Source organism: Mauremys mutica, chromosome 3 (assembly GCF_020497125.1).
Source record: "Mauremys mutica isolate MM-2020 ecotype Southern chromosome 3, ASM2049712v1, whole genome shotgun sequence".
Classification (NCBI taxonomy): Eukaryota; Metazoa; Chordata; order Testudines; family Geoemydidae; genus Mauremys; species Mauremys mutica.
The window spans coordinates 168,470,469-168,497,683 of record NC_059074.1 but is presented as its reverse complement, the minus strand read 5'-3'; the positions used below and the strand labels follow the sequence as shown (position 1 = coordinate 168,497,683).

Below are 27,215 nucleotides of genomic sequence, written 5' to 3'. Positions count from 1 at the left end.
CAAACACAGCAGTCACACCCTACCCTGGCCAGTGATGAAACTCATTTTCAAAGCTTCTCTGATGAGCACCGCTTCCTGGTGTGCTCTTCTAATCGCCCTGGTGTCTGGCTGCGCGTAATCAGCGGCCAGGTGATTTGCCTCAGCCTCCCACCCCCCCATAAAGGTCTCCCCCTTACTCTCACAGAGATTGTGGAGCACACAGCAAGCAGCAATAACAATGGGGATATTGGTTTGGCTGAGGTCTGAGCGAGTCAGTAATGTGCACCAGCGCGCCTTTAAACGGCCAAATGCACATTCTACCACCATTCTGCACTTGCTCAGCCTGTAGTTGAACAACTCCTGACTACTGTCCAGGCTGCCTGTGTATGGCTTCATGAGCCATGGCATCAAGGGGTAGGCTGGGTCCCCCAGGATAACGACAGGCATTTCAACATCCCCAACTGTTATTTTCTGGTCTGGGAAGTAATTCCCTTGCTGCAGCCGTTTAAACAGAGTAGTGTTCCTGAAGACGCGAGCGTCATGAATCCTTCCCGGCCATCCCACGTGGATGTTGGTGAAACGTCCCTTGTGATCCACCAGTGCTTGCAGCACCATTGAAAAGTACCCCTTGTGGTTTATGTAGTGAGTGCCCTGGTGCTCCGGTGCCAAGATAGGGATATGGGTTCCATCTATCGCCCCACCACAGTTAGGGAATCCCATTGCAGCAAAGCCATCCACTATGACCTGCACATTTCCCAGAGTCACTACCTTTCGTAGCAGCAGCTTAATGATTGCTTTGGCTACTTGCATCACAGCAGCCCCCACAGTAGATTTTCCCACTCCAAATTGATTCCCAACTGACTGGTAGCTGTCTGGCGTTGCAAGCTTCCAGAGGGCTATGGCCACTCGCTTCTCAACTGTGAGGGCTGCTCTCGTCTTGGTATTCTGGTGTTTTAGGGCAGGGGAAAGCAAGTCACAAAGTTCCATGAAAGTGCCCTTACACATGCGAAAGTTTCGCAGCCACTGGGAATCATCCCAAACCTGCAAAACTACGCGGTCCCACCACTCTGTGCTTGTTTCCTGGGCCCAAAATTGGCGTTCAATGGCTAGAACCTGCCCCATTACCATCAGGATCTCCAAGCGCAGGGGCCCACAGTTTGAGAGAATTCTGTGTCCAGGTCCTCATCACTCTCGTCGCCGCGCTGCCGTAGCTGCCGCCTCCTCGCCTGGTTTTGCAGGTCCTGGTTCAGCATAGATTGCACGATAATGTGCGAGGTGTTTACAACATCCATGATCGCTGTCTTGAGCTGAGCAGGGTCCATGCTTGCTGTGCTATGGCGTTTGCACAGTTCACCCAGGAAAAAAGGCGCGAAACGGTTGTCTGCTGCTTTCACGGAGGGAGGGGTGAGGCTGTACCCAGAACCACCTGTGACAATGTTTCTTGCCCCATCAGGCACTGGGATCTCAACCCAGAATTCCAATGGGCGGGGGAGACTGCGGGAACTATGGGATAGTTACCCACAGTGCAACGCTCTGGAAATCGACACTAGCCTCGGTACATGGATGCACACCGCCAAATTAATGTGCTTAGTGTGGCCGCGTGCACTCGACTTTATACAATCTGTTTTAAAAAAATGGTTTCTGTAAAATCGGAATAATCCTGTAGTGTAGATATACCCTTGGCCAGTAAACAGAGCTAATAACAGAAGACATCAAGAAGGCTGAGGCCTTTAGGCCTTTAGTGCCTATTTCATTTCAGTGTTCATTAAAAAATGTTAATGGTGATCAGATAATATTAACGATGAGGGGGAAGGAATGCAAGTCAGAATAGGGAAAGAACAGGTTCAAGAATATTTCAATAAGTTACATATGGTTGTCAGCAGGACCTCATGAAATTCATCCTAGGGGTACTTAAAGAACTAGCTGAAGCAATCTCTGAACTGTTAGTATTTATCTTGGAGGACTCATGGAGGATGAGAGAAGAGCAAACATAGGACCTGTTTTTAAAAAGGGGAACAAAGAGGATCAGGGGAATTATTGACCAATCTGCCTAACTTCATATCTGGAAAGGTACTGGAACAAATTATTAAACAATCAATTTGTAACCACCTAGAGGATAATGGGGCTATAAGTAAGAGCTAACATGGAATTGTCAAGAATAAGTCATGCCAAACCAACCTAATTTCCTTTTTTGACGGGATTATTGGCCTAGCGGATAGGGGGACTTGATATATTTTGATTTTAGTAAGGATTTTGACACAGTCTCACATGACATTCTCATAAGCAAACTAGGGAAATGTGGTCTAGATGAAATTACTATCGGGGGTGCACAACTAGTTGAAAAAGAGTAATTATCAATGGTTCGCTATCAAACTGGGAGGATGTATCTAACAGGATTCCAGAGGGATCTGTCCTAGGTCCGGTACTATTCAATAGTTTCATTAATGATTTGGATAATGGGGTGGAGAGTTTGTGTATAAAATTTGCAGATAATACCAAGCTGGGAGGGGTTGCTAGCTCTTTGGAGGATAGGATTAGAATTCAAAATGACCTTGATACAATGGAAAATTGGTCTGAAATCTACAAGATGAAATTCAATAAAGACAAGTACAAAGTACTACAATTAGGAAGAAAAAAAAATCAAATGCACAACTACAAAATGGGGAATAACAGGCCAGGCAGTAGTACTGCAGAAAAGGGTCCAGGGGTTATAGTGAATATGAGTCAACAATGTGCTGCAATTGCAAAAAAAGCTAATATTATTCCCAGGAGTATTAATGGAAATGTTGTATGTCAGACATGGGAAGTAATTGTCTTGCTCTACTAGGCATTGGTGAGGCCTCAGCTGAAGTACTGTGTCTAGTTCTGGGTGCCACATTAGGAAAGACTGGATAAATTGGAGAGAGTCCCAAGGAGAGCAAAACAAGATAAAAGGTTTAGAAAACTTGACATATGAGGAAGGTTGACAAAACCAGGCATATTTAGTCTGAGAAAAGAAGACTGCGGGGGCACCCAGGACCGGCTCTACAGTTTTCGCCACCCCAAGCAGCGCACCGAATTGCCGCCAGACGGGGTGGGGGGGCAGTCCGTGTGTCCTTAGGGCGGACAGCTAAACATAGAAGCTGCTGCCGAATTGCCGCCACCGCGGAAACGCACGTGCCACCCTAAGGGCACATGGACTGCCCCCGCTGTCCCCGGCAGCAATTCGGCACGCTGCTGGGGGCAAAACAACAGGGACTGCCGCCCCTTGAAGATTGCCGCCCCAAGCACCAGCTTGGAATGCTAATAAATCTTTAGATATGCTAAGGGGAGTTATAAAGAAGACTGACCAATTGTTCCCATGTCCACTGAAAGTAGGACAAAAAGTAATGGGCTTAAGCTGCAGCAAAGTTGATTTAGGTTAGGTATTAGGAAAAACTTTCTAACCAATTAAGCTCTGGAATAGGCTTCCAAGAGAGGTTGTGGAATCCCCATCATTGCAGTTTTTTAAGAACAGATTAGACAAATGCCTATCAGGAATGGTCTAGGTTTACCTGGTCCTTCCTCAGGCAGGGGGCTAGACTAGATGAGCTGTGGAGGTCCCTTCCAGCTCTACATTTCTATGATTCTATGAAATACTCAATATTAACAAAGCCAAGGAAAAAAAAACAGCAATATGGGGAAGTAGAACCCATGTAAGATTCCCCCGCAAACATGGCCTTCTTCAAAGCTTCTTCCTCACACAGCCCACTTCAGGTTTAGCAAAGCAAAAGAGATTTCTTTCATTAGAATATTGGGCAGCCAGGAGACTTCAGAACCTCTTTCACTCATGCAGACCAGGATTAGCATTTTATATGACAAATGGGCCCTGATAGGAGTTTGGACAAATGACCTACCTAAAACATTGGGAAGGAAAATATCCCTTCCCCAGTACTTGCACTTACAGTGTGAGCTCAATTGAATTGAGAGCAGAATTTATCTCTTACTACAAGTCCAGAATAAGTCACAGGAGGAGATGAACATGTAAGAAACAAACATCCTATTTCAATTAAATTGTGATTAATAATAAAAAACAAAGAAAGACAAACAAAGAAGTTGTGCTATGGACTAGGATGTAGGCAGTCTGGCCTAGTAGTCAGAGCAGGAATCAGGTCTAGTGAGCAGAGCAGGTGTCCAGGTTGGGGAACGAAGCCTAGGGTCAGCACCGGAGTCAACTGCCAATTACCAGAGCCAGGGGGCAAGCCCGAATCAGAACCAGGAATGAAAGCTGAGAGTCACAGAGTCAAGGTCAGATGCCAAATGCCAGAGCCCAGGGTCAAGCCAGAGTCAGGGTAAGAAGTTGGTGGCCAGAGTCAGAGCCAAGACTAGTAACTGATGACTGGAGATGAGGTGTAAGCTCAGGAATAGGAGGAGAGGCAAGGATCAAGCATAGAGCAGGAGCATAGTGGGAACAGGAGTGAGGGTAGGGGTGAGGCAGGAGCCAGAAGTGGAGCAGGAATCAGGAAGAGGGTTGGATGCAACAGGCAGGCACAAGCAGGGGCCAATGCAGCCACAATAGGAACTCAGCTTGTTACTCAGACAAACTTCCTATGCTGACTTCTGGCTTAAATAGCGTGGTTGGACCAATTGGTGGAGCAGGGCAATCCTCCAATTGGGGCTTCTGTGGGTGATGCCTTGGCTGAAGCTATAGTCCTATCAGCTTCTTGGCCCACCACATTTAAGAACACATTGTGTGGCGGCTAGGATGTGGTGCCTGCCTGAGGACTCCTAGGCCTGAGTTTGAGACCCAAGACATCACAAACTCTACATAAGAAATAGCAATGCAAATACCAGGTTTTTCAATGCTTTCTAGGGAATAATGTCTGCTGTTTAATTTGACCCAGTTAACTCTGTTTGCTGATAGGGAAGAAAACAGAACTGAACTCCCAGGAATAGGGAGTCACTCCTCATGTGCCACAGGGCTAAGGTTCAGATAGTAAGAAAACTTTCCTCAGGAGTTCAACATTCCAACTCTGTGCATTATATGTATTTTCCTCTATATGAGGAAAAAAGGTCTTGTATTTCTTTTGGTTTATTGATGGTTGTGCAGTAGGAACCAGTTATAATGTGTTTGATAGAAACATTCCTGTACCTGATATACTCCTTTAGGGATTCTTTTTAAAAGGTTCAGTTTTGTTTTCTATTTGGTACATACAAAGAAGTTAACAGAGAGAGTCTCTTAATCTCAGATGTGTACATACACAGTACATTTTAATCTTGCAATCGGATGTAAATTCACTCATTCGAATGATGTTGATCACATCAATTCTGAGAGACCTCGCAGTAAAGTCCCAGGCCTGTGGTGTATGCAGAAAAGATTTAAAGATCAACAGGGGATGATAGCTCTGATGTATAAAGCTGGAAAGCTAGAAATCAGGGCATTTTAATGTAAAGATATTACCCTTCTGACCAAATGCTTGGAAAAGTTTTTACCACTTAGTATTTTTATTTTGTACTTAGTGTACTAAAAATATATTTTTGTCACAGATAATCTAGGAAAAATATAATTATCTTATGCAAACAAACACCTTTATGAATAGGTCAGTGTAGCTAAACATATTGTGACAGGTTTTAAGGATAGAGCATTGGGCTGAGATTCAGGTGACCTGGGTTCTAGTCTCAGCTCTGCTGGATGACCTTGGACATACCACTTTATTTCCCAGTGCCTCAGTTATCCCCAAAATGGGAATAAGGATATTGCCATCTTTTTATAAAGTGCTTTGAGATCTGTGGATAAAAAGCAGAAGATATTATTAATAATTTATTTTACCTTACTCACAATGAAACTGCTGCGATGAAGTGGCCTCCATGCTGATTTATAGGTAGGTTCAAGGCAGATTTAGATGGCAATGAAAGGCAGAAATAGCACTCCATTATTGTCATAAGATTAAAGCTTTATTGTGTCTATCTTTATATTCATGTTGTATTGGTTAACAATTTCATAATTAATATTTTAAAAGTTGGCACTTGTTTATTGTGCTTTTATTTATCAAAATATCGGTACCATCCGAAGGCGGGTAATACAATATCATTTCTTTCCGCACTTTCTTGAAAAGACTGGTGACCTCTTTTTGGATTTTCTACCATGTGCACAGAGTAAAAACAAGATAGGACTTGGAAAGGAGCCCAGTGATACTGTTACATTTTTAAATCTTCATGCAATGTACAGACTAAGGACTAAGTGAGGGTAAATACCAGTAGCCATTGCTACCAAGAAGAGGGTCACTTGGAAGGCAATAAATGGATCTGTTTCAATGTAGATCTCCACATCAACACTCAAATAGGGCAGCATACACTGGGAAAAATACTGTAGAGAAGAAATCCTGCTAATTTAGACTCTCCTTGAGTTCATATAGCTTTTGCTATAGTGTTTAGTGGGATCTCCCCATAATGGTCACTGTGATGGACAATTGCTGTTGCCATGTATGAAAATGCTTCTAGTCCTTAGTTTGTGACATTGTCCATGCTTCCATCTATGTGTAGAAAGTCTTCACCAAGCACTTCTCTCTCTTGCTAATCTCTGTTGCTGAGTTTTCCCTCTCTGAGCATCACTTGGTCCCTTTCAACATTGCCCGTCAGCCCCTCCCCTTGTCCTGTCACTCAACCTTCTTCTTCGAGTGCTTGCTCATATCGATTCCAATTAGGTGTGGGCGCGCCGCATGAACGGCCGTCGAAGAATTTTTACCCTAGTAATACCTGGTGGGTCGGCTGTGGAGCCCCCTGGAATAGCACCTTTATGGTGCTTGATATATACCCCAGCTGACCCAGCGCCCCCTCAGTTCCTTCTTACCGCCTGTGATAGTTGTTGGAACTGTGCTGCCCTCCACTCTCCCTAGCGTATTCCTCATAGTTTTGTTCATAGTTCATAGTTGTAGTTATAGTGTTTAATAGTTATAGTTGTTAGTGTTGGTGGGTTTGAAGGGGTTTCCCTCCCTCCCGTCTTTCTCTTGGGCTCATGCCCAAGGCTCTGGGCTTTAAATCCACGGTTCCTGCTCTAAGCCCATGTCAGCGGGCGACCCTATGACTCTTGCTTGAAGTATCTAGGGGAATCTTATCAAGCTGTGAAGTGCAGGATCTGTAAAGGGTTTCGTCTCTGGACTAAGAAGGAGCGGGACTTTCATTTAAGACAGCTCCTCATGGAGGCGGCTCTTAGCCCTCAGCCTCCAGTGGCATGCCAAGATCCAGCACCAAGCACTTAGGTGTGCAGCATCCTGGTGGAAGCAGTAGGAACGGCACCGCGGTTGGACTCTGATAGAGACCTGTGGCACCAACGTTTCCCAGCACCACAGCCGACATCATCGGTCTGGCACCACTCCCACTCTCCTGGCCAGAAGCAGCACCGGAAACCGGAAAAGCCTGGCCCACCTCAGCAAAGACCAGCCTCCCTGGAACTGTCCGCAGAGTCACATCCCACAGCGGAGCACCCAGGGGTGCAACATGCGGCTTTCGCACCGTTGACTCCAGCTCCGGGGGGCGGAGCTGTTGAGTCTGGTGCGACTGGACTCCCCAACTCATAGCGTCGTTGAGGTCCTGTTGCCGTCTACCCCAGATCCCTTTGCTGCTGCAAAGGATCTGATTGCCATGACAGTGTCGGCATCCCCTCAGCCTCAGACCAGGGCGCTGGTACCTGTATGTGTGACACCGTCCCGGGGCAAGCCAGCACTTATCCATCTGCCGGCACCATCAGTCGAGCTGCAGCACCGATCCCATTCTTAGCGCCATTCCCACTCCTGATACTGCTCACAGTCGCAGCACCATTCACAGTTCCGCCACCACTCTCCATCGCTACACCGGTCATATTTGCGGGGCTGGTCGTGCTTGTGGCACCGTTCCGGCTCCCGGCACCGGTCTCGACACCGCTCCATCCACCGGTTGCCATTGAGGAGCAGATCCCGGATCCGACGCTGCTGTCGATGCTGCTCATTGTCGCAGCCTAGGTCCAGATCCAGGCACCGTTCCAGGTCCCAGTACCGGTCCAGATCCCAGCACCGCTCCTCTGCACTGCGGCGCTGCTCTCCACCGTCTTGTCGGCATGACTCAGCACAGACCCACTCAGCACCACCGTGGCCATCACTTTCCGCCTGTCATTTGTCAGGGTCAGAGTCAGGGTCATGTTTCTTAGATCGCCACCATTTGGAACACAGTCATCTGGACTCAGCGGCTGGACATTGGCAGGCACAGGATCAAGGTCCAGCTCAAGGGTCCACTCAATGGCCATTCTGGATGCCCTGGGTGTACCACCAGGCCCAAGGTGCTCCATCTGGGGCCTCTCAATCAGCCTCGTCTGAGCCACAAGTACCAAAGGCTACCGCTAGCCGACCTGCCCCTGGAGGCATGGAGACTGTGGTGACTTCTCTCCCAGCCTCAGGCCCTCCTCCAACTCCAGTTCCTGGTCCAGGCACCGAGGTCGCTGGCACAGGGCAACTGGGCCTGCTCTGCAAGAGGCCCCAGATGACCCTCTTCCTCCTGTGTCGTCCTCCTCATCCTCACCCAACGAGGTGGTAGCAGGCACTGCAGTATCGGGTCCCCCTCTGATAGACCTCCACGCCCACCAGGACCTCCCACGTAGGGTGGCGCGGAATATGAGCTTTCAAGTGGAGGAAGTGATAGAGGTGGAGGACCTTGTGGTCAATATTTTGTCCGCCAAAGTTCCATCAAGGGTGGCTCTACTCCTTATTTGGACCATCCAGACCACCGCCAGAACAATCTGGCAAACGCCCGTATCCATTCCCCCGACTGCTAAGGGAGTGGAGCGGAAATATTTTGTCTCCTCTAAGGGGTATGACTAACTTTATACGCTCCCACAACCCTGTTCACTGGTGGTGGCCATGGTGAACAAAAAGGAATGTCATGGCCAGCAAGCCCCAGCACCCAAGTCAAAAGAGGCCAGTCACCGTGATCTATTTGGGCGCAAGGTTTATTCCTTGGGGGAACTTCAGCTCAGGATTGCTAATCAGCAGACGCTCCTGAGCCGATACAATTTTAACTCTTGGAACTCCATGCTGAAGTTCAAGGAGTTAGTACCTCTGGAGTCCAGAGAGGAGCTTGGGGCTTAGGCAGAATAGGGCAAAATTGTGGCACGGACCTCATTGCAGGCCTCATTGGATGCCGCAGACTCTGCTGCGTGGACTTTATCTTCTTGGATTGCAATGAGACGAATCTCTTGGCTGCAAGCTTCTGGCTTGCCACTGGAACTTCAGCAAACATTGCAGGGCCTCCCCTTTGATGGACAGGGCCTGTTTTTGGACAAGACCAATTCAAGGCTGCAAAGCCTTAAAAACACAAGAGCTATAATGAGGTCACTGGGCGTGCACACACCAGCTACCCAGCAGAACCCCTTTAAACCTCAGCAGCCTCCACTACGCTTCTATCCCCCTCCTCGGCTGAGGCAGGATTTTTATAGGAGATGAGGGTGTAATTGTAGGAGGAAGCCCTCCAGCCACCAGTCCGGGCAGGGCCAGGGCCCATCCAAGCCCTCGACAGGTTCTAAACAAACCTTTTGAAGGGACGTCCGAGGACGATGTACTGGATGTAATTCAGGATCCTACCCCACCTTTCTTGAACCATTTATCTCATTTCCACCGTGCTTGGTCTTTCATAACCACGGACCGTTGGGTCCTTCACATGGTGGAAAGGGGATACTCTCCAATTTTCTTCCTTCCCACCCTCCCTCCCCATCCCTCTTCAGGGACCCCTCTTACGAGCAACTCCTTATACAGGAGGTTCAGATGCTCCTCGCCATGGAGGCGATCGAGGAGGTTCCGAGGGAGCTAAGGGGCAGGGGGTTTTACTCTCGTTACTTCCTAATCCCCAAGGCAAAGATGGGGCTTCGGCCCATTCTGGACCTGCACAGACTCAACAAGTTCATGGTAAAGTTGAAGTTCCACATGGTCTCTTGGGCACCATTATACCTTCCCTGGATCCTGGAGACTGGTACGCCGCCCTCGATGCATATTTCCACATAGCGATACATCTGGCGCATAGACGCTTCCTCTTCTTTGTGGTCAACCGCAAACACTATCAGTTCACGGCCCTTCCCTTCGGCCTCTCTGTGGTCCCCCGGGTGTTCACCAAATGTATGGCAGTCGTGGCAGCTTTCCTTCATCAACGGCGGGTGCAGGTATACCTTTACCTCGACGACTGGCTTATCTGAGGGTGCACCAAAGAACAGGTGCCGTCCCACCTTCGCTTGGTCATGGACACGTTTTGTCTATTAGGCCTCCTTCTCAATGTGGCAAAGTCAACACTAGAACCAACAGAGACTAGGAGCAGTCCTGGACTCTGTGTGGGCTCGAGCCCTCCTGATGGACGCTCATTTCAAAGCTATAGTGGGTCTTATCCGAAGCCTTCAGAGCTTCCCAACCTCGTCAGCAAGAATTTGCTTGAGTCTTCTAGGACACATGGCTTCCTGCACATACTTGACAAGGCATGCCAGACTTCGGCTCCGTCTGCTACAAGCCTGGCTGGCATCAGTCTATCGCCCAGATCAAGACAGCCTGAACCTGGTGGTCACCGTCCCACAGCGGGTCCTGGCCTCTCTCTGCTGGTGGCTAGATCCCAGGGTGGTATGCGAAGGAGTCCCCTTCCACACCCCTCAGCCCTCCTTGTCCCTCCTCACAGACGCGTCAGCCCTGGGATGGAGCGCCCACCTCAGGGACATCCAGACGCAGGGCCTATGGGCCCCATCCATGCTCTCTCTCCATATCAACGTACGGGAGCTGATGGCAGTACATCTTCCTTGTCAAACCTTTCAGGAGCGGTTGCACAGTCGTTGTGTGGCGGTCCTCACGGACAACACGACGGCCATGTTCTACATCAACAAGCTGGGGGGGGGACATTCCTCCCCCCTCTGTCAGGAGGCCATTCGACTGTGGGAGTTCTGCATAGCCCACTCCATTCACTTGGTGGCGTCTTTTCTCCCAGGGGTCCATAACACGCTGGCGGACCACCTGAGCGGGTCCTTCCACTCCCACGAGTGGTCACTTCGACCGGATGTCATCCACTCCATCTTACAAAAGTGGAGGGTTCCCCAGGTCGACCTGTTTGCCTCCCACAACAATCACAAATGCCCGGCTTTTTGCTTCCTCCAAGGTCGCTCTCCAGGCTCTCTCACAGATGCCTTCCTGCTCCCGTGGACGGGTCGTCTATTCTACGCCTTTCCCCCATTTCCTCTTGTGCACAAGGTCTTGCTCAAGATGTGCAGGGACAGGACACGACTGATTCTGGTCACCCCGGCGTGGCCCAGACAACATTGGTACACCACACTGTTGGAGTTCTCTGTGGACGCTCCAGTCCCGCTGCCTCCTCTTCCAGACCTGATCATTCAGGAGCACGGCCACCTCTGTCACCCTGACCTACAGTCTCTCCACCTCATGGCGTGGATGCTGCATGGCTGAGCCATTCAGTACTCCACTGTTTGCATTTGGTGCAGCAAGTTCTGATGGGCAGCAGGAAGCCCTCCACTCGGGCCACGTATATGGCTAAGTGGAAGCGATTCTTGTGCTGGTGCACTCATCGCGGCATGCCCCCCCTCCAGGTGTCCATGCCTCTCATTTTGGACTATCTTCTGAACCTGAAACAGCAGGGCCTGGCAACATCATCTATCAGAATTCACCTAGCGGCCATCTCGGCTTTTCACCTGGGCGTGAACGGACGATCTGTCTTCGCCAATCCCATGGTCGGTAGGTTCCTGAAGGGCCTGGACCGTCTCTACCCACAAGTCTCTACCCATATGGGACCTTAACCTGGGCCTCGCCAGGCTCATGGGGGCCCCGTTCGAGCCGCTGGCCACCTGCTCCCTTTTATACCTCTCTTGGAAAACAGCTTTCCTCATCGCTATCACATCGGCAAGGCGTATCTCCGAGATCAGGGCTCTTACCTCAGAACCACCCTACACAATCTTCCATAAAGATAAGGTGCAGCTACGGCCTCGCGCTGCCTTTCTTCCCAAGGTGATATCAACCTTCCATATCAACCAGGATGTTTTTCTTCCATTTTTTAAAATCCAAAACTGCATGCCAGTTGCCAAGATCAGCAGCTACACTCCCTCGATGTCAGTAGGGCCCTTGCCTTCTACATTTAGTGTACGAAGCCATTCAGGAAAACAACCCAACTCTTCGTTGCGGTGTCGGACCTGATGAAGGGCCTCCTGGTCTCCTCTCAGTAGATCTCTTCATGGATCATGTCCTGTATCCGTACTTGCTATGATCTGGCCGGTGTTCCTACCCCACCCCTCAACGCTCACTCCACAAGGTCTCAGGCCTCGTCAGCGGCTTTTCTGGCCCACATGCCAATCCAGGAGATCTGCAGAGCCGCAACTTGGTCATCAGTAAACATTTTTGCTTCACACTATGCCATCGTCCGGCAGGCCAGAGACGATGCGGCGTTTGGTAGAGTGGTCCTACTATCCACATTACTTCATTCTGACCCCACCGCCTAGGTAAGGGTTGTGAGTTACCTAATTGGAACTGATATGAGAAAGCACTCGAAGAAGAAAAAACAGTTGCTTACCTTTGTAACTGTTGTTCTTCGAGATGTGTTGCTCATATCCATTCCAAACCTGCCCCCCTTCCCCTCTGTCGGCGTGGCCAGCAAGAGGGAACTGAGGGAGCGCTGGGTTGGCTGGGGTATATATCAAGCGCCATAAAGGCACCACTCCAGGGAGCTCCACAGCTGACCCACCAGGTGTTGCTAGTGTAAAAATTCTCCAATGGCTGTGCATGCGGCACGCACACACCTAATTGGAATGGATATGAGCAACACATCTTGAAGAACAACAGTTACAAAGATGAGCAACCGATTTTTCCATGACTTCCAGTCCATCAGCATTGATGCATTTTCATCTGCTCTCAGCCCTCTCCTCCCTGTCCTCTGTTCCCTTTCTTCTATTGATGTGGTTGTTGATTGTCTCCATGCTCCACCCTCCTTCCCCTTTGTCTCTTTGGCCTCTCTCTCCCATCACAAGGTCCATCCTGCCTTGGCTCACCCCCAACATCCACTTCCTCCACTTCTGCTATCACACTGTAGAGTGTGTTTATGGAAATCCTGTGACCAGGCTGATTTCCTCCACTACAGATTTGTTCTCTTCATCAGTTCTGCCATCTTGCTAGATAAGCAGCTCTACTTCTCCAACATAATTTAATCCCATGCCCACAATCCCAGTCATTTTTTGCTATCTTTGATTCACTCCTCAAACATTCCCCTCCTCCTGTCTCCATGTCTCTCTCTGCACAGAATCTCATTAATTTCTTCAAAGAGAAAACTGACAAAATATGACATGATTCTCCCTCCCCTTGGTTTCCCTTCCCTTTCCCTCCTACAACTCTCTCTTCCTCCTCCACAGTAACAGACACAGTGGTTTTTCATCTGCTCTCCTCCTCTTCTAACACTTCCACTTGCCCCAGTGAGCCCATCCCATCTCATCTCCTGATCTCCCTTGCTCCCACTCTCATACCCTACGTTACTCTTCTCTTTAATCTCTCACTCTCCTTGGCTCTTTCCACCCAAATATAAACATTCTTTAATCTTTCCCTTTTTAAAACAAAGCCATCCTTGACCTCACTTACCTCTAACTACTGCTCCCTCTCCCTTTCATCTCTAGTCTCTTTGAATGCACTGTCTACAATCACTGTCTGCAGTCCCTCTCCTCGAGTTCTATCCTAGATCCCCACCGTTCATTTCCACTTCTTGCACTCCACTGAAATGGCTCTTGCTAAAGTCTATAATTACCTCTTCCTGGCCAAAGCTCAGAACCAGTACTCCATAGTTGTCCTTCTCGACCTGTCGGCTGTCTTTCATACTAATAACCATGGCTGCCTTCTTGACATTTTGTTCTCCCTTGGCTTCCATGACTCTGTCCTCTCCTGATTCTCCTTCTATCTCTCTAATTGCTCCTTCAGTGTGTTCTTAGGAGTATCCTCTTCATCACCCTCGAACCTCCTGTGGGTGTTCTGTAGGGCTCTCTCCTTGGTTCCCTTCTCTTCTCCGTCTATATCTTATCTCTCGTAATCTCATCTGCAAACACAAATTCACCTACCATCTCTATTCTGATGACTCACAGATCTATCTCTCTACTCCCAGACCTGTCTCCTTCTGTCCAAACTAAAATCTTGACCTATCTCTCTGACATCTCCTCATGGATGTCTAGCTGTGTGCCCAAGCTCAACATGGCTAAACTGAGCTCTTTATCTCCCGCCCCCCAAGTCTCTTTCTCAATCACTGTCAACAACACCACCATTCTGCCTGTCACTCAGTGATCTTCAACTTGGACCTCTCTCTAGGTACTCATATCCAGGCTATGTCTAAATCTTGCAGATTTTTTCAGAGTAATATCTCTAAGATATGGCCTTACCAATCCATCCACACAGCTAAACTCTCATCCAGGCTCTCATCATCTGCCATCTGAATTACTGCAATATCCTTGTCTCTGGCTCTGACAAATGCAGCCTTGCCCCACTCATATCCTTTAAGAATGCTGCTGCAAAAACATTTTCCTACCCCGTCATTTTTACCACTGGCATCCCTCCATTTGAAAGGGACTCCAGAAAACATACCTCATCATCCTTCAGATCCCTCCTTAAAACTCTCCATTGCCCTGATGCCTACAAAAACTTGACAACGGTTAGGCTGCTGATAGGCTCACACCACTGCCTATTATACTGACCGATATATGGGTATATCTGTCATGCAATCATGGGGTGTAATTCCAGCTTAAGTAGACAAACTGAATAAGCTCAACAGAGAGAAAATATATGTAGTTTTAACAGCTGTGAAAAATTGTTCTTGTATGCCATACCTGCAGTTATGAAAACACATTATAAAAACCGACTGGCCAAACCTTGATTTTATCTGTTTCTTGACAGCCAGCGCTTTTGGAATGTACAGTGTACACAGTGCTTGCTGGACCTGAGTCATGTTCCTTTTCAGCTTTCCACTTTGTACTTCATAGTTTAGGTTGAGGAATGTGGGCTTTTTATTTGCTCATACCAAAGAAGCAGAGAGTAAATGCAATTAAAAAACACTTCATAGCTCATTTTCAGCCCTAAATAATGAGCATTGGGAGGAATTATCAAAGGCTGAAAATGCAAATTTGGATGGTTCAGGGGACTGGGATCTGAAGATTTGGGTTAGGACCTTCTCCAGCAGGAATGTATTTGGTAACACCATTATGCATTCACATATAAGATCTGGAATTCTTGGAATAAGCTTTGGGAAGCTTGTATCATCCTTACATTTATTTGAACGTATTGTTTCTGTTGAAGAGAATTAGGACAAGGGTTCCATTTCAAATGCAATCTCCTAGACTAAACTAATACCTGTGCTATAATTTGGTCTTCTGTATTTCATTCATGCTTTATGAGTAAAGTAAAATTTTCATTTGCTTTTAAGATTGACCTAGGCCAGGGATGGTCCCAGACTTGATCTCACTGTCCCTTACCACCAATTTCTAGAAAGGGTATGGGTGTGTTGAACACTGGAGAAGCAAACACCTCAAAGAACAATGGATCCATTTCCCCTCCTTCAATCGCTCCCCCAGCAACTCCTTTAAATAATGTTGAGTCTGAAAGGAGCCACCCCAAATTCTCTTTGACTGAAGAAAAGGCAGGTACAACTTACAGGCCTCCCAGCCTGGGTAGACAGATTTGTGCTAGCGCCCTGTAAATAGCAGTGTAGATATTATGGCTCTGATGGAGACTTGGGCTAGCTACCTGAGCTCAGACCCAAAGGTGTGTGTCAGTGGGCATGATCTTAGGGGGCTAGCCCAAATCTCTACCTGAGTGGCAGTGTCCATACTGCTATTTTTAGTGTGCTAGCTTGAGTCCTGCTAGTGCAAGTCAGTCTACCCAGGCTGGAAGGCTCACTTCCAGCTGCAGTGTAGACAGGCCCTTAGGATCTTTGAGGGAGGAATTTAAAGGAGTAAATTGGGCATTTTAAATTCTCTCCTCAGCTTCCAAGCAAATAGCAGTTGGGCCAAATACAACCCAGAGCTTTGTTTACACTAGAGTTACTATATGCATATAGTCCCTAGAGTAGGAAGTCCACTGGGGCAATAACTGTGATAGTGTAAAGTAGCTGTAACCTTTCCTTTGCTGGGGGGAGGGGCTGAAAGGGGCCAAGGTGGGTGTGATCAGCCTGGATCAAGATGCAACACAGTCATAATGGCTGGGAGATGTGCATCCTCTTAGAGGCTCCCATGGTGGAAATTAAAGCTTCCTTCCTGCAGGAACCCAGGGGGAGGACACTAGATCACTGCCTGCCCACCCTTGACATGACTTTCCCTCCCTGCCACTCAGGGCACAGAGGCCTGTTACATTCCATATGCCTGGCTCAATTAATCTGCCCTACCAAACAAACTGGTTCTTGGCAGTGTGTGTTTGTGTTTGTTTCTCCTCGTGTCTTTAACTGTATGCTCATGAGTTTTCAATCTGGCGAATAACCTTTACAAAGGAGAAATAAAAATTCCCAGTATTTTATTGTGTTCCAAGTTCAAATGGTGATTTCTATCTATGGAAAAACAGCAAATATCCTAAGTTTAGTAGGCTCTTAGATGCCAGCAAAGTACACTGTATGTCTCATCTTATAAATTCAAGTAAGTAAAGACCCTAAATGCTGTGTTTGTCTTGGTCCTTTTATTCTTCCTGACTAGTTAATAATGAAAACACAATATTAATAATAACTTTGTCTCCAGATTGCTTTATTCTTTATTACCTCAAGTGTATATCTAAACACAAATACACTAAAGGACTACAATTCTCATCTGGTGCATGAGGGGTTTAGGCATGCAACTCCTGTTATTGTTAAAGTCACTTGCCCAATTCCCTAAATGCTACACTAAAAATTGATCTCCAGTAGCTTCACCCTGTAAAACACATCAAAATATTTTTTTTCTGCTTACAGGGCTGTGACTCTCAAATAAGCATGTCAGAAATGTCCTGCAGTGAAAGTACCTCCTCTTGTCAGTCCCTGGTACATGGCTCAGCTCCAGAAATCCTCATCGGCCTACTTTATAATGCCACAACTGGAAGACTATCAGCAGAAGTGATAAAAGGCAGCCACTTCAAAAATTTGGCAGCAAACAGACCACCCAGTGAGTGATAATCTTTTTTTTTTTTTTTTTTTTTTAAATCATCCTAATACTTCTGCACTTGTGGGGCTCTCAGTGGTGGGAACTTCAATCCTATCATTTAGTCTTACCCAGTCAAAATGAAATAGAGCACTCATCAACTAATCTGTTTCATGTTTTATATTTCTAGTCAGTTGGGAAATAGCAAAAATCTAAAATTCAAAATATTAGTTATAAGTTGACAAGACTGTTTTAATTTTTCATGATGACTGACTAATAAATTACCTTTATTATAATGATTAATCGCTAAACTGTTAATGCCTCACATCACAGGCCAGGAATAAAAAGTTAGTTTTTAAAGAAAAAGTATGTGCCAACTAACACTAGTTTAGATATGGTGAAGCTGTTGCTGTTACTAGGGGATGATGCTACAGTCTTTAATTGTGTATGGGCTTGTGTATGTATGTGATATATTTGGAAAATATATTTAACTTTGGAAATCTCAGAGAAGACAATCTAAGACAAATTCTAGCCTTTGCCATGTGATGCAGTACAGCTCACCACTTAAATTGGAAAATTCCTCATTGGATGGATCTGGGAAAACTTTTTCATTCTAACATAGTCTGCAAAATGTACTCAAACTCAACCTTGGTTTGAGATGAACCTGTGTCTAAAAATAGCTCCAAATTTTCTGTTTGTATTTTGAGTTTGAGCATAATTTGCTGAAATAAGACACATGGAATAAGCCAGATGGTATTTTTCCTCTGTCTAGTGTTCCCAATTTTGGTTGGATGTATTCCTGGACGTTTCCTTACATGACATAATCTTTAATTACAGATTAATCTTAAATTCCTGGAGACTCCAGAACAATCCTACCTCCATCCCTGACTGGTTGCTCCTTCTCATGTGATGTGGAGAATAAGCCCAGCTAATCAGAATCCATTTTTTATTTGGTTTCTATGTGATTCTATTCTAATTCTTTGATCCAACTTGGCAAAATTCAGTAGGCGTCTGTCTAACTCAAGCAGGTTATAGCCAAATATGTCTGGAGGCTCTGACCTTAGCCACATTATTCCCCAATCTAAGTTCCCTCTAAACTGCACGGCCACACAGCTGCCTATTAAGCGCTGTGCAGGCGCTCAGGGCTGCAGCAGGTAGAGATGCCTCTGTCCAAGCCACAGACCTGCCCCAGCCCTGATCCAGCCCAGCCCCAAACCTGCTGCGGCTGGGGGACAGGTGCCCCCTCCCCCCCCAACCCAGCCCAGCCCAGCCCTGCCTCGCCTCAGACCTGCAGCGGCCAAGGAAGAGGCGCCTCTCCCCTCCAGCCCAGGTGCTGCTGCAGGGAGAGAGAGCTGTGGGGGGAGTCCTCTCTCCCCATCGTTGCCCCGGGGAGCCCCACTGCACCCCAAACTCACCTCATCCCCACTCCAGGGCCCGCACCCACAGCCAGAACTCTCATCCCCCCAACACCCCACCCCTCTGCCCCAGCCCTGAGCCCCTCATCCCTGGCCCCACCCCAGAGCCCACAACCCCCAGCCAGAGCCCTCACCCCCTGCACCCCAACCCTCTGTCCCAACCCTGAGCCTCCTCCCACACTCCGAACCACTCAGTCCCACCCCACCACATGAATTTTGTTATGTGCACCAATATGGAGGTGATGTGTCAGACATGAGATGTGTCAGACATCACCTCCATATTGGTGCACATAACAAAATTCATTCCACACATGGCTGGGGAAAATTGGAGGGAACAGTGTCCCCAATCCGCAATTTTCCTACTGTTTTGCAGGCTTACCTGGCAGGCTACCTACATTAAAAAAGCTGTTTTCATATCCTGCCCATCTGTGGGATTCTCCTCTTTAGCAGCTGAGTCAGGAGTGGGACACCAAGGCTTGAGACTCTCTCCTCTCCGTCCCCTGGCTCTTTACTTATCCCACTCATTACCTTTGTCTCAGCCTTCTCTTCCATCTCCCTCTCTAAATATCTTTCTGCAGGGATGGAGCTGAGCTTGGTGGTCATGGCTGGAGAAGGGTATGGCGTAATTTTAGCTCCCCTTGTGTTGCCAAGCAGCAGCTCCAGAGACATCTCTTTGGAGTAAAAAACTAATAGAGATTGGGGATTAGAGAGATGGGAAAAGCTGGAGAAAGAGAGAGCAAGAGAGAGAGATGGAGAAACATGAAGGACCCAAAGACCCCAGAGGAGGGAGAAGAGCAGAAGATGCATGGAGAGATGGGGCTCTCACAGGCAAGAGAGATGAGTGTGGAGAGGGACAATGGAAGGTTGAGTGATGGGATGGAGGTGGAGATGTGAGAATCAAGGTAGGGGAGAGATGACTCTGGGTTCCCCTAGGGAAGAAAGAAGAGGTTAGGTGCTGGAGAGAGGTAATAAGCTACAGTTTCCTGTAATACATTAGTGTACAAATTTTATGCAAATTAGATCTTGGGTTTTTTTTGTTATTTCTGGCAAGTCTGGCAGTGCCCTAATATTCTACTTTCATTCATTTCCCAGTTATTGGGAATTACCTTATTATTTTATGTTTTGATTAATATAATAATGAGGGCCTAATTCTGTATGTGCAAACATGAGATCAGATTTCTGTTGTTTCCATAAAGCTGAGATGTAATCTAATTTCTCGTTCTGATATGAGTGCTAAAACACTCATGATCCCATAGAATCCCAGTTTCACCCATGGATCACAGTGAGATTCACCTGTGAAAAGTAAGGTTTTGTTCAGACATGACCCTTTTCGTAGATGAGGGATTGTGAACCCATGTAAATTGGGCAAAGTTCTTTCAAACCAAACCTGGAAAGGTTCCTGCATCTCTATTACTGTTATAAGGGTTGTAGTGAACTCATCAAGCTACAGACTGACCTATACTAACAATCAGAGTTTGGAATTTGACCTGATATAGTATCTATAGTATAATTATCACTATAGTGTGATGAAGGTGAGTGTACTAATCCTGATGAACTTTTATGTATTTTTAAAATTCCATTATAATTTAAAATGTTAAAGTAATGCATAAACTTTCATGTAATAATTATATGCATTAGTTTTAATTAATTAATTGTTTAAATTTTAAACTAGAGATGGACCCATATTTGAATCCCAGGTCTGAGCATCTGTGAACTGTGCAGAAGTTTAGATCAGTTTCACTTTGTGATTCAACTTCATCTCTGCTTCAAACAGTCACAAAGTAACATTAAATATAATGACTGACCAAAATCATTATACATTTATAGGATTAACTTTTCAGGTCAATAATCTTTCATCCTATAATTTGTAATATACTGAGCATAATTACTGTGTGTAGTCTTACTTAATATGCTGGAGTTTGCATGAAAAAGCATAAGGTTTGATAAAGAAAATAGAGTGATATCAACCTAGTCTTTTATAACCTGATCACTTGCATGATTCTTTCTATGTTCAATGTGCTTTAAATCCAATAACTATTAATATTAAGATCTCCTGCTATTTAAGCAGTGTAATTTTTTTGGTAAAGATTACACAATGAATGTACAAAATTCTCATTTCATTAAATTTTACCCAACAATCCTTTTGTTCAATCCTCTATCTGAACAGAACTGCTAAGGTTTTGTGTTCTTCCACTCCAGTGAACAGTGTTTCCTCTTAAACTTTAACCTTTGACCCTCTCTCACCAAACTATTGACATCTGGTCATTATTTCTTTTACTGCTTTCCACCCCCTGTTGTCAGACGGACTGTTCTGTTGTCTAAAACACTTGATAGGTGGACAGGTTTATATAATCCGAGGTGAGTTCCTGTAGAGACTAATTGGATGTTGTCTTTTTCATGCAAAAGAAAACTTGCCAGCAGTAAAGCTGTCCACGGCTGTCCACCATGTTAGTTTCCAAAATGTACATTTATTATCTGTGGCACTCTTAAAAGTAGTGGTAGCACTTATCTCTGATTATGGATGATGGTATTTCAGAGTATCTAAAAAGTGAAAACATGCAATGAGCTTCTTTTTTACACAAGCTCTTATCTTTTAATAATCTTCTTGTCATGTATACAATAGGAATATAAAAGCAGATTTTTTTCAGACAATTGTATATTTCTTAAAATGAGTAATAACTTTATGAAATACAAATGCTGTATACAGTATGCAGGTGTCATGACAAACAAGAAAAAATACAGTTTTAAAAATAAAAGGCTTATCACTCAAATACTAAAAATCATGTGTGTTAAAATGCATTTTACAGTATATATTTTAAACATTACATCAGCATTTTGAAAGTACTTCCTAAAGCACTAGGCAAGCCACATCTTAAAGAACCATGTTAAATTGTGCAAAGATTATTTATTTTCTCTCAAAAAGGCATTAAATGTAATCTTGCATGAAACTAGGAACTATAAAAGAGATTTAATCTGTTTTGTAAATATTCATTTGGCTACATTTTGGTCTTTAAATGTAAACAGAATAAAAAAGCCTTAAGTAAGAAACCACATCCATGCAGAGATTTTTTTTAAGCATTTCATTCGTAGCTGTTTTGATGTCATTGCTGCACACCAACATTCGTTTTTCCTCTTCATTAGTTGTCTTCATTCCACTTTGTGTGTTCTTATTTTCTGAAAACTCAGTGATATGCTTTACGGTGTTGTGGCTAGCTGAAGCTTGCTAAGTGTTAATGCTATACAAGTCTGCTTTGTGTACAGATGTCGGGGAGGGGGTGGGGAAGAGAAGGATTATGAGGAATACCTTTAACTAAATTCATTAACTCAGTGAAAATACCAGCTATGTCATTAGCGCAATACAAATATTTTTGCTTACTTATCATCTTCTTCACATTATAACTATGTATGTCCAAACTGAGCTATGTTCAATCAACATGGTATACACCGTATCCTTATGTAGTATGTTGTTATATATCTCATTAGCAAAAAGTCCTAGTCTAACGCACAGCTAACATTCCAAAATGTCATTTATTTTGTAGATACATATGTTAAGTTAACACTGCTGAATTCCATGGGTCAGGAGATGTCCAAGTGCAAGACATCCATCCGCCGAGGGCAGCCCAATCCAGTATACAAAGAAACCTTCATTTTTCAAGTGGCACTATTTCAGCTTTCAGATGTGACGCTCATACTGTCTGTGTATAATAAACGCAGCATGAAACGAAAAGAGATGATAGGCTGGATTTCTCTAGGTCTCAACAGCTCAGGAGAAGAGGAGCTAAATCACTGGACTGAAATGAAGGAATCAAAAGGACAACAAATCTGCAGATGGCATTCATTACTAGAGTCTTAACAGGTAGTACCAAGGGTCAGTTGTGGTTCCAGGGAATTCCATGTTTAACAAGACTGTCCCTTAGTCACCACCAAGAGATCTGTTATGGAAGTAACAAATTCAACATTCCACCTTAAAAATGCACAATGTGCGATGGAGCAGAACATTTGACACATTTTCTTCAATTAATTTGTCAGACACCTCACTAGTGTCAGATTAAACCTTTCTGTACACAGACAAGATAGCAATCGCTCCATCCCCTTGATGCATTCAACACTGTTTGGTTTGGGATTATTTTCTATTTAGCAATTCAAATATATTTTATGTAAAAATCCCCAAATTATTATAAAATCCTCCTATCATGTTGGGGTTTTTTAGTGCTCTTATTTTTTTAGTTTCTGACCTGCCAACATCCCGATTAAGGGACACTGGCCTTTAATACAAGAAACAAATTATTAAACTGTGAAACAAGAAAACCAAACAACAACAAAAAATCACCACCACTTGGGAAGAAAGCTTAATATTGACTATATTGTTATTTTAGATTGATTTTGTTTTTTAGGCACTTAGTTGCATTAACTTCATTTCTGATGTGAAATTAGTCTGAAAAACTCTAGGACTCAGTGAAATCAGGTGAACTTTGACATAAAATAAATGTTTCTTCAATCTGTGACAGAAACAAGCTCCACATTGTGGCATAAACTGGGGTTTTCCCCATTTGCCTGTGCTTCTGCCTAACCCAAAGAGACCAGATCACTGTTCTGGTCCCTTGCAAGTCTGTTTAGACAGGTTGTACTGTAAAACTATGTAACTTTCTGTTGAAAGCACTTCCTGTATTCATGTATTCCAATATAGGAAGCTCATAGAGCACTAGTTTACTAAAAATATCTTTTCATTAAACCAATTGAGATGCATTTCTTTAAAATGTCAATATTGTGAAGAATATGTTGAAAGATCACAAAAGAAACAGTAGTAGTTAAACTGCTAAGGCAAAGGACCAGTTCTATGACTTTGGGGAAAAGAAAGATATTTTTGTTTCCATGGCTGGTCATATGAATTGCAGAGTTTCAAGAACCATAATTTCTAGTCTTGTTGCTGGAGGAGGAATACAGGGGATCTAGAAGAGAGTTATTTCCTCTCTATTTTCCGGGTGGCAGAGAGAAATAGGGCTAACCCATGAGTTGTCAGGGCTTGCATGGAACATTGAACTCCCAAATGTATGGGTCCGTTTGCTCTGCATGTATTTAAGGCTGGCACGGTTGGCTTCATAGCAACATCATGGTAAAAAAAAAGCTGTAGCATAATGGACAAATTTTCCCTTTGGATATATACCCACAACTTCCACCGACATCAGGGAAATGTGTGTGTATGTGTAGCTGAGGTTTGGGCCTAAGTACCATAAGTACAGTAGAGTCTCACTAATTCACACTGACCACCAGATCCAATTCAGATTACTAAATATTGTGGATGACTGAATAAGTAATGACACCGTTTTTTAAGTCAGGATTCTCAAAATGGATTTTTTTATATATTACAATAATTTTCATTTCATCTTAATTGCTACTCTACAGTATGTGAGCAAACATACTGCAGTTTATTTCTTATTTCTTAATGAAGTCCCCAGTGCAGTGTTCACTGAGAAGGAGGGTATGATTGCTGTATTATTTTTGGTGAGAATTACTGATGTTGTAGTGAATTTGGATAAAGAAAGAAACTCTTTCTTGTTACCTCTGAACAGTTCAAACTTTGGGATACAAAGACAGTCGGGTACTGTGTGATTGCATACAGCAAGTGTATAATGTTAAAGATACATCATGTGATTCTCAGATACTCACATACTTAATGATTTCATAACCCCTTTCCTAAGAAATCTCCAGTTACAGTTTTCAACTGACATTATTTTGTGCCTTTCATATCACAGTAGTTGAAGCTGCTAATACAAACGGATGGTTGTATTTGCAGAACAGGCCTTCAATTTTTATTGACTTAAGGATTTCTCAGAACATTGCCACAGGAATTTTCTTTCCTGTCTTGCATGTTGTTTTTTATGTAAGGCACAATAAACTTCATTTTGGTTATTCAAACATCCAAGAACTTTGATTAGCGAGAAACATTGTAAGTAGTGGTACAGTATAAAGTGTTCCTTCAAGTTCTGTTTGTTGCTCAGTTTGTGAGGTGCAACATCAAACTCATAAATTTTTAAATAAAAATATGTTAATTTTATGTACATAAGAAAAACCACCTCCATTTCCCCAGCTCATTTTGGTTTCACTTACAATAGACACACTTGTTATTTACTGAGTTACTACCAGGAAAAAAGTCATAAGTAACCAAGGGTCATAAACCACGTATATTTGTGAATATTTTGAGGCAGTCTTCTAAGATCAAATAGTGTCTGTCAAGGGTTGTCTCTTGTACAGGTTTCACTGTTTAAAGTGATGTACAGTATTTCACAGTGACTACTGAACAAGGTAAATCCATTGCAGAGCATAGGGGATATCTCAGGTCACCACATACTATATTACAAATTAAACTTGGTGAGTCTGTAACCTGGAAAAGGAACCCAAACTACACTAAATGATGTGAGCAATCAAATTCCTTTTGAAAAGTTAGATTGTTTAGGAATGACATTTTCATGTATTAACAATTCTGACATATAAGCAGGGCCGGCTCCAGACCCCAGCGCGCCAAGCAGGCGCGTGGGGCGGCATTGTCGGGGCAGGGCGGCATTTGGCTCCGGCGGACCTTCTGCAGTCATGCCTGCGGGAGATCCACCGGAGCCCGGGATGAGCGGACCTGCCGCAGGCATGACTGCGGAGGGTCCCCTCTTCCCGCGGCTCCGCTTGAGCTCCCGCAGGCATGACTGCGGCGGGGCGCGCTGGTCCCGCGGCTCGGACGGAGCTCCCGCAGGCATGCCTGCGGATGCTCCACTGGAGCCGCGAACCAGCGCACCCGCCGCAGACACTTCTGCCCCGGCTGCGGGACCGGGGAAGGGCGGCGCCACGCGCCGCCCTGCTTGGGGCGCCGTAATTTATAGAGCCGCCCCTGCATATAAGACATTAACATATGAATTTAGACAAAACATGTCTAGACGCATGTTGAGTACATCTAACGAGATTTTTTTGTTAGATCATGATGCTTTTCCAACATTTTCATACATGATTTTCATAGACTTCAGATTCAACAAGCGTATCACAAAGTTAAAGGTCTTACTTATTTAGGCTCCTGCAGTATAAATGTATATGAAGAGCTTAAGGGAATTTCTAATTTTACATGGACATCATATACAGGTAATAGAATGTGGTCAAATGTTTTTGTCTTTCAAAACTAATCACATCATCATCTACTGGAATTCACGTGGGGATTTTTATAAATTGGCGGTAGAACGGGTGACTGCTATGTTGTTCTTTATTCCTAGGTCAATGTTATGACTTGTGTTTTGCAGGTTTTTTTGTTTTGTTATTTGCTTAATGTGAATATACACTCCCATATTCTAAATCTGCCTTTAGATAAAGCTTTGTGCAAACCTTACCCCAGTAGCTGATGCACAGAGTCTTTTTTGTATGCATTCAGATAGAACAAACCTCAACCAAGAAACAGACAATCCAAAGAACAAAAACACTGGTATGTAGTAAAAAGAAATCAGAACAGGGCCTTTTTGCTTCCCTCAAAATTGTGCATGATTCTATTTTCTCTTGACTTTTTCTGTTGTTTACCCTTCATACCTCTGTTTTAAAGGTACAGTCAGCACTTACAAGAATGTATCAAATGATTAAATTATTTTTCTCCTATATATTAGGATTATACAGAGATTACAGTCCTTGAATTGATACTGGTTTTTGATATAACACTATAATGATTTTTTACCCCTTGGATTGACATAAAATATGCAAAGTTTCTTGGAGAAACTACACGTAAAAGGGGTTTCTGTCTTTTCTGTAATATATATACCTATATATTTGAAGAAAGGATTAAAAACTTCCATACTATACATGGCTCTTTGCAAAAAGGATTAGAAAGGTGAAAGAGAATGATTGGCTTCATACTTGAATTGCACAAAAGATTAAGGGCCAGATTGTGACCTAACAGGCCAATCCAAGGGAGTATGAAGTTCCCAGGTGCAATGTTACTCCCCTGCACTAGCCAGTAATATAGAAGTGCAAGAGAGAGGACAGCTTCCTGTGCAGGTGGGTGGGGAATGGACAGAGCCTTGGCTCCATTCCCTCGTTTGCCAGCCAGAACATCTGGAATCTCTGCTCTGGGGAGAGTGAATCTGTGCCAGGTATAGGACTGATGCAGATAACTTCATCCTGAGCAAGAGGGGACATGGCACTCGCGGTCACAGTCCCGGTCTGCTCCTGCGGCAGCACATCTACATGCTGCCCCTTGTGCTGGGCTTGTGGCAAAGCCACAATTCAGCCTTAAAGTAGGGTCTAGCTCCTTGGCTGACAGCAGCAGCTGAGGATTTGCTGGTATGCGAGAGCTATGGATTCAGCTACTTGACAAATACAGCATAGTTTCTAAACATAATTAAAATCCTCAGAGCATGTTAATAAAATGAAGGTTCAAAACACAGTGATTACTAGAAATGAAGGCATGCCCTTTTACTGGTGTCACAGGCTCTATTTATCAACTAAACAAGTTCACAGGCTATAGTGGAGTAGGCAAGAGTACCCAAACCACTGACTGGTTTTATTGCAGATACTGTAGAAGACAGTTTTTCAGCACTCTAGAGACTTTCATCCATAAACGATTGCAATCATTCCTATTGGCTACAGTAGTGCCTGTTTTGATTATTTTCCTGCCTGACGCTTTTTGGGTGGTTTTCTTTTTACCCCTACTTTGTGTTTCTATATTAGTCTGTTCATTCTCTGTCCTCAGAAAGGGCCTGGTCCTGTGAGATGGTAGG

General features: G+C 44.7%; 1 protein-coding gene across 8 annotated transcripts in view; it reads left to right on the top strand.

Annotated features, from left to right (window-relative positions):
* The window catches only part of SYT14 (synaptotagmin 14), a 215,603-nt gene extending 192,283 nt beyond the window's left edge, over positions 1–23,320 (top strand). For 6 of the 8 annotated variants that reach the window (XM_045011363.1, XM_045011361.1, XM_045011358.1 and 3 more), the window contains 2 exons: positions 16,894–17,083; positions 22,014–23,316. In XM_045011363.1, the coding sequence (XP_044867298.1) occupies positions 16,894–17,083; positions 22,014–22,327 (504 nt within the window). In that variant the 3' untranslated portion in view covers positions 22,328–23,316. Of the gene's footprint in view, positions 1–16,893; positions 17,084–20,775; positions 20,833–22,013 lie in introns of all 8 variants that reach the window. The other 2 variants (XM_045011364.1, XM_045011357.1) reach the window with 2 other exon arrangements.
* The last annotated feature ends 3,895 nt before the right edge of the window (positions 23,321–27,215 follow it).